The sequence below is a fragment of the Nestor notabilis genome, unplaced genomic scaffold, assembly GCF_000696875.1.
Source record: "Nestor notabilis isolate BGI_N333 unplaced genomic scaffold, ASM69687v1 scaffold10191, whole genome shotgun sequence".
NCBI classification, from domain to species: Eukaryota; Metazoa; Chordata; class Aves; order Psittaciformes; family Psittacidae; genus Nestor; species Nestor notabilis.
In genome coordinates this window covers 187-8,256 of record NW_009916081.1, presented here as the reverse complement: position 1 = coordinate 8,256, position 8,070 = coordinate 187, and the positions used below count along the sequence as shown (strand labels likewise).

The window sequence follows — 8,070 nt, the reverse complement described above, 5'->3', positions numbered from 1 at the left end:
CATCTTTATTCTTTCCCTGTCTGTATCTTTGGCTCACTGCATATGAAACACAGTGGGGCCATCAGAAGAACACACAGAAGCAGCCCTGGAGATGCTCTGGATCCTTAAGATCATCTAATCACTTTAAAAGCTCATCAAAGCTAACTCCAAAGTTAGTCTTTACTTCCCACATAAAACCCCACTGGAACCTTCCTCCAGTTTCTACTGTGACTCTATTCGTGGCAGTTTGCATGTTCTGCTTTGTTGAATATTGGCTTAAACAACTCTTTTCCCTCCTTGATTTCCCTCTTTCAATGGAAACTCACCTCTGTGTTACTAAACTAAGCAAGTGTCACTAAGCCAGACACAATTTTCTAGTCTCTTCTCGTATGACGGGCAGAATAACTATCTTCCATGCCTTCAGATTTTCGGTTGTTTACACGCAATGTGGGATGACTAAAAAGCAGTGGTAACATATTTGGAAACCACAGTAGGATGAGGCAAGTCATATCTGACACTCTTGCACTCTGGAGGAACAGGAGTAGCCTTGGAGAAGCCACTCTACTTCAGTGGCTGAGTTTATTTCAGTAGCCTTCCAAGTACTAATCCTAGCCCAAGGATCCAACTAGTAGAAGGCATGATTGAGGAATGACAATCTCCAGTATTCAAGAGGACATGTGGAAACTTAATAAATGCTTCAGGTGGGCAAGCAAAGTGGTATTGTCATCATCTGTGATTTATGATATATCAGGATAACTTTCATAGAAGTTTCTCAACTGCTTCTTTGCATTGTGTCTTTTCTTTCACATGTGCACAAATGTCACGATAGCTCTGAGAATTTCTGTGGTCTTCTAGTGATACGGATTTAGAATTTCAATCTGCTCGAGCAGGTTATGTCTAAATGCAATAGGAGGATGGCAGAGTGTGAACCACTACCGATGGCAATGCCAGCTAGATGCTCTGGTGGCTTCCCACCCTCATAAAAATGCTCTGATGACAATGACTGCTCCAAACAGCACTGTCACGGTTTGTCCACACCTGTGAAGTTGTGCATTCTCCACTAGTCCAGCAGAAGTATAAATTCATGGTGTGGGACCCATCAATGCAAACAAGTTCTAGTCTCCTGTATCACTCATGCCCTGTGTTTGGCAATGTGTTTCTAACACAAGCAGAGTTGACGTTTGGTGTGAAAATGATGAACAAAAGAAAAAAGTGAATGAAGACATTCTGTACCGGAGAATGGGGGGAAATCAGGGATTTGTGGAGCAGGGGAGAGAAGATACAGCTGAAGCTGTGGTGATATCTGGTAACAATGCTGGTATGGTTTCAATGCACTTGACCATCATTGACGGATTTTTAGCTGAACTATGCAAATGCATGTAAGTATTGGTGTGCTTAGCTCCATGCAGAGAAGCTGCCATGCCTGGGTGACAGTAGAAGAGGCACTACCTGCCTGCAGACAGAATAGCTCTGTTCTAGATGGTTTAAAAATAAGAATATACCAGTATCCACAATGAATTGCAGTCAGTAGGACCACTAAACGGAAGGGAAATGGAGCAGGAAAGAGAAGTAAAAGGTGTTCATGAGGAAAACGGTTCATGGGAAAGGAGAGCAGAAGTAAATTTAGAGCACCAGAGGTACAAAGGAGTTTGACAAGCCCAAAACTCAGAAGGAGCTCACCTCACTGAGCAGCATTACAGATCTTGGTTATTCCCATCCTTGCCCCCTTAATTAGTGTCATAGTCAAAGCCTAAAAACTTCCAGTGCTATTTTTTACCATTTAACTTGTGTATGATGGACAACTTGCTTCTGGAAAAACTGCAGGAAACAAATCCCTATTACAAATGTCATCTTCCATATATTGAAAGAAAGCTGCAACGCTCTGGTCAAGGGATAGCAAGTAATGCACTTTAATAAAAAAAGGTGCCAAAAATATTTTCATCTAGCTCCTTCATATGGTACTGACGGATGTCATGAAATAATAAAAATCTTCTGGATTTGTGAATGACATAAAAATTTAATGTCAAATGACATCAGGACTATGCTAGGCATTTTATGGTTTCTAAATGCCACGAGATATTTTATCCTTTATTTACCATGAGAAAGGATATTAGTCATTTGAAGAGCATATTCATTGGCAGGAAAATGACATTAACTCTTTGTTTCCCAGTATTTCATGCTTTTTCTGCTATAAATATAAGAGATCTTCTCTTGCTAACAATTCGGTATAACCTTTCATGTTCCTGCAAAGGGATCAAAGAGTAAGACATAAACATTAACCAGATGATTGATTTCTTTGAAAGCTGTTCAGTAATGCTCATTACTACAAAGGAAGAACTGCTTCACAGACTTTAATGGCATTAATTTTGCAACAAATATGAGAGGCAATCTTACCCTCTCTTTATTTAAGACCATATCTGTTTTCCACATTTGTATTTGACTGTGCAAAGTGCATAGCTCAGAGAAAATCAAAGCTGTTGTTTCTGCTTTGGAAATGGCATTAGTTCCTCTGTTTACAGAAGGAGATGCTAGCACATATGCTCTGCAAAGGTGGCATTCAAGACATTCATATCTGCCAGAGCCACTCTACAATCATTCCATTGTAATGGAGAGAAATATGTGGTTTATCCATGTTATTCAGCTCATCCTGAGTCGAAGTCTGCTGAACTGCACCTCTAACAAGCCTATTTCTGGCTGCTGATGGTAAAACAAGCTCTGAGATAGGTTTATATATGGAAAACTGTAAAATCAGTTCACATGAATGCCATTCCAGGTTAGAATTCAGTTTCCTAAATACAGGTATCTTAGCACCAATACAGGCTGGTGCTCATGGATAACTTAAACCCCCAGAGTATCTAAGATGGCACCGGCTGCTTATGTTTAAGAAACTAATGGAGTTCTCAGTGTGTACAGTGTAGGTGCCCACCTGTGAGCTTAGTGCCTGCATTTCTACTACACTCAACAGAAAATTTATCAATTCAGGCAATGACAACCAAAGAGCTCTTCAGGTTCCCATATACAGTTCTGACTGCACTGACTAGATTACTGTTGATGTTAACAGGATCCCAGACACCTATCTCATACAGACACACTTGTATTAGAAACAGCAATAATTAAGAGTGCTGAAGCCACTTTCTCCAACAAAGCAAGTCACTCTATGCTTTACCATACTAAGTAAGGTAAGACAAAATAAGAAATAGGTATTGTCAAGGTGCTGTTCATCTGATCTCTTAAAACTGGCTAATATATGATGAGATGAATCAGCCATCACTGACCTAACCAGCCAGCTATCAAGTGAGTGAAATCCCTGGATGACAGTCAGATGCAGAAAACTACATTTAACCAGAGGAAATTCATGCAAAGTAGTGTGAAATTGCCCTAGAAGGCTGCTGACCTTGCCAACTGCAAGGCTAGATGACATTTGCTAAATTTTGCTCGCAGAAGAGGACAAAAGCCAGCAGCCATATTACAAAATGGGTTGGCTTGTGTTTGAGGCTCTTTCTTGGCCTGGCACATTAAGTGCATAGAGAGCCCAAGTTATGTCCTGAGTGCTCTCAGTGAAGTCTGGACTTCTCCCAGGACAGGAATCATTCACATGCATAAGCATAGGTTTTATGAGATACCCTTAACTTACCTGAGAGACCCAATGACACATGAACTACAGGAGAACTGCACCTTTCTGCAAGGGAACGTGGAGACTATGATGTCCTAGGATATCTCGGAGGGTAGTACTTGCTCCTCAATGGGCAAGTTTATTCAGTCTCATAAGCCCATCCTACCACACAGATAAAAGCATTCCACTTTCATATATACAATATAAATATGGGTATGTGTATATATATATGATCAAATATATGTAATTCTTTCCTCATTGCTCTGCTCTGGTGGGAAGAAGTATAAGAAAAAAATATTTTTTTTTTCTTCCTGTTTATCTAACTCTGTTGGGTCTCTAAAACCCAGTGAGCAAATGTGCTCAGGAGAGGAGAGGGCACAAAGCATCAACAGCCAGCAATTATTCCACATGGCTCAACCAATCCTCAGGAGTCTCATCCTGCAAGATGTGATATTACAGCAGCTTCTTCCTGCTTTCTCTGCAATGCTGAACTACAGGTGAGTTTTGGAAACAGCAAGGTTACAGAACTAGGATAGTACTCCAGGATTTTGAATTTCCCTTCTGGATCTGCAAAGACTTTTGGTGCAGCCTTGGGCAAGTCATGTAATTAGCATGTGCAGGTTAATCAGTGTAGTGCCCTTGTCTGTTAAACAGGGACAATATTGTATCCTTTCTCTCACTCATAATCTACTATGGATGTCTGGATTGTAAGGCTGCAAAAGTGGAGACTTATCAGCTTGGTGCATAAGCTTCAATGCAAAAGTATTTAATTCTCTGTGGAGGCCTGCAGGAATACTATAAAAATAGTAAATAATGACTATGAACTACCAGGAGAAAAAGAGCCTTGTTGCTACATGGCCCTTGAGACCTGAGTTTTAAATTAAAGCTTCCCGGAACACCCTGAACAGTGAGTTAAGCTACTTTCCCCATTAACCTTTCCTGCCGAGTATTTGTCCGGTTAATTTCTTGGCCTGTGGCCAAATCTGTCATTTCAGCAGAAAAATACTTTATTAGGTACAGTTTCAGCTTGTTTATTTTATGTCAGTGACTTAATTAATTACAGTGCTAAACTGTTTGTTTTGTACAACAAACATACTATTATACAGGCTGATTCAACTTTCACCACACAACATCCATATTACTATATTTCACCTGGAGCCATTTTTGCATCCCTATGATCCAGGACAGTATATGGTGCTGCATGAAGGATAGGGAGGTTGTTCTAATGGTTTGGGCATTCATGTATAGCTTGGGAACCTCCTCTACCTTGTGCAAAGAGCTTGTTTCTCCCTCTGATTATACCAAGAAATATCCCCTGGGATATGATATGAAGTCCCACAGGCAGTGAAGCTGTAAACCCATTTCAGTGCAATGGACTATCTGGTTTTGCTTACCAAGAAAAGTTGTGAGGAATCTGAAGTACTTTGGGCATGGCCGTACCACAACTTCTCCCACGTCCGCTTCGGGCCAGCATGTGATGTTGTCCCATTGCCTTCTGCAACCTGGGGGAAAAGAGGAAAGCAGATGGTAGAAGTGAGATCTGCTGGATGGAGCAGAAGAACTGGGGCAGAGCAGTTGCGCAAAAGTGTGTGGAGCTTATCACCTTGGTGCAGGCACCTTTTGGAAGGAAAGGCACAGAAATATTTTGTTTAAACTCGTAACTTTCAGCTACCACAACCCCTGAAAATCAGCACTGGTGTTGTCTGTAATATTCCAGAAATATTACAGAAAGAACAGTAGATCAGTGCAAGAACTGGGCAAATGAGAGTTAATAGAGAACAGTGCCTTTTTTAAAGATGAAAAAGGCAGAAATGCCTAATTAAATCTCTTTTTTCTTCGCTCTTAGCTCTCCCTGTTGCATTAAAGCACCTGGTCTGAACATATGAGACATGCTTCCCTTCCCTCAAACTTCCGTCACTACCTTTTTCTTCCCCTTGAAATGAGATGATCGTTCAGGGGATGTGCTAAGCAAGGAGAGGATGCTGATGACAATCAAGGGATCAGGAGCCAAATCCCTTCCCCAAAAGCAGTTATTCTCCTTAGAAAAGGGAGAAGGCACAAAACACTCCTGTGGGCTGAGAAGGGACAGTGCTGTTGCCAGGAAATGCTCTCTATGGAAGGGTGGTACAAAGTGGTACGCTCCTAGACATCCAAGCTAGGAATGAACGCATAACCAATGGAGCTACCTTCAGGGAGAAATCGTAGCAGTTTGTTACAATTCAGCATTTCTGATGATTTTCTGCATAGAATAAAAACTTCTTGGGAGAAAAAAATTGCATGTCCTTCCTACAGAATTATAATATCTTGTTCTGATTTTGCCCTTTAGTTTCTGCTTTCACAAAAGACATCAATGAAGTCACATACACACTGCACTGCTGAATAATGTAACATTAACACTAAAGCCAAAAGGATTTGGTAGACCTGAATTAAACCCAACAAACAAACAAACAAGTCATGTTTTTGCCTCAACGTGTTACATGTTTTAGAGTTCTTACTAGAATTGTGAAAACTTTTTTCCCCCCTTCATGCACATGCACTTCAATTGCTGCCTGGGTTAGATAAATGGGTTGTCAACAGATCTCACTGTTTTATAGCACCTCTGCTCTCAGTTATTTGTCATGCCCTATTAGATTGCAACACTTCCCCAAATGTGACTAGCATGTTACTCTTAAGGTCAACAGCATAACAAGAGAAACTAGACTACGAAGAAGAAAGCTTTGAGAAAATAATTTTCACATGCAAGTAAAGGGAACTATGAAAACCACTGTCAAGCTGCAGTTCCTGGTAATTATATCCCGATCTGAAATTCCTCCTTTAAATCCTTTCTCACTAGTTCAGCTAAGAAAAAGGCTGGTATCACCATCAGTCTGTGTAGACTGAGACAGCGTGCTGTCTCAGATCAATAAGGAGATCACATAAAAATGCTTTGAAGCTGAAAAAGATCCCTCAGCTATCTTTCAAAGTTATTTTACACGTTTTTCTATTCTTTGACGAGCAAATAGAACTTTTCAAACAAAGTCCTGAGGGGAGTTTATTGGAGTCTGAAAAACAGAATACCTGGCAGTATCTTCCTCGTGCATGTTCTTGTGTAGAATTCATTAAAATTCAGTTTTCAGGTTTCTAATATCAGGTGCATAGCTCAGTTTCCAAAGTGTCATACTTATCTGCCACCAAACAGCCAGCAGCTCCAAAAGTATCAAGATATTAGATATTCTGCCTATGGAAAATAGATGATTTTGTGGCAAGATCTTTCATGTTCTACAATCTTTTCCTCCGTCAACCTCAATAAATTATAGCGCATCCATTACCTCAGGACAGGTTATAATGCAAAATAAAATATAAGGCGATAGTATCAGATGGCTTTTTAAATGTCCTGAATTCTGCACTTTGAGAATTTTTGTGATCTGTATCTGTTTCTGTGTTAGCATTTTTCATCACCACCTGCGATGCATGAAGAAAGCTTTTAGGTGTTTACTTGTGTAACAAAAGCCCTCTTCAGTTAAAATAAAGTGAAGACACACAACACTGGCCTTGCAAGACACACAAAGGGGATCTTTAAACATTATTGCCTCTGTAAAGACCTCTTATACATACCTCCTAGTTCTTCCAACACCATTCTTCCTTATTGCCCCACCAGATGTTCTGACAATATTTGTGCAGCTGCCTGGAAGAGCCCAGGTTCTAAAGGTGGGATTTACACCCCTAAATTTATACATCTAAAGTCAGATGCGTAAACATAAAGAAGCCAATGGAAACCAGAGCTCTGGCTGGCAGTTCATGTAGTTCACTGTAGGATGGATATCTAAAGTTAAGAAAATGAATCATTCTTTGGAGATATCATCTTCTCTCCAGTGACTGGAAGACAGCCTGCATGAGCAACTTGAGTTTAATGAACTGGAACAATAAGACTGATACCTACAAGATGCTTTGCATTTGCAGTTCAACACTTGCTGCTCGCCCTGTAGCCATCACATTACAACATCTGGCAAAAGTCTTTGCCTGTTCATCTAAAACACAGACAATCATTATCAAATATCATTCCAGAAAATGGTTTTCTTTCTCCAAAATTGATAAACCTTACCGTGGCAAACTGCTGGGATCAGTGGGTTGGCAGGTAGTATTCAGTCATGTCAGCATGACAGATTAATACCTAAAAAAACTATTTGAGAGCAGGAACAGCTGCAATGTGCTTCGGAAAAAGGAAATCCCTCTCTTCCCTGTGGCATCACTTGGCCTTCATGGATGTAATAATGATGACAATTTGTTTAGTCTGATCAAATCATGTTTGATGATTGCTAAGTGCTTCTCCATTAATTAATTCTAAATGTTGTCTTTCATCTTCTCCCTCACACTCAGTAGCTGTAGGAAGGATGCAAAGGTATTTATCAATTCTTACCCAAGCAGAAGGTACAAATGAGCCACGAATACATGTGCCCTTCAACTCCAATCAAAAGAACTGCTCTGCTCATTTGCTTGTT

At 40.3% G+C, this 8,070-nt stretch overlaps 1 protein-coding gene across 1 annotated transcript in view; it reads right to left on the bottom strand.

Annotated features, from left to right (window-relative positions):
• LOC104413437 (vasoactive intestinal polypeptide receptor-like) overlaps positions 1-7,208 on the bottom strand; it is a gene marked incomplete at its 3' end in the record, with an annotated part of 38,562 nt that extends 31,354 nt beyond the window's left edge. Inside the window, exons 1-2 of the mRNA XM_010024431.1 lie at positions 7,187-7,208; positions 4,987-5,094 (exon numbers count right to left, since the gene is read on the bottom strand). Coding sequence (XP_010022733.1) covers positions 4,987-5,094; positions 7,187-7,208 — 130 coding nt within the window. The remainder of the gene's footprint in view (positions 1-4,986; positions 5,095-7,186) is intronic.
• Positions 7,209-8,070: the final 862 nt, after the last annotated feature.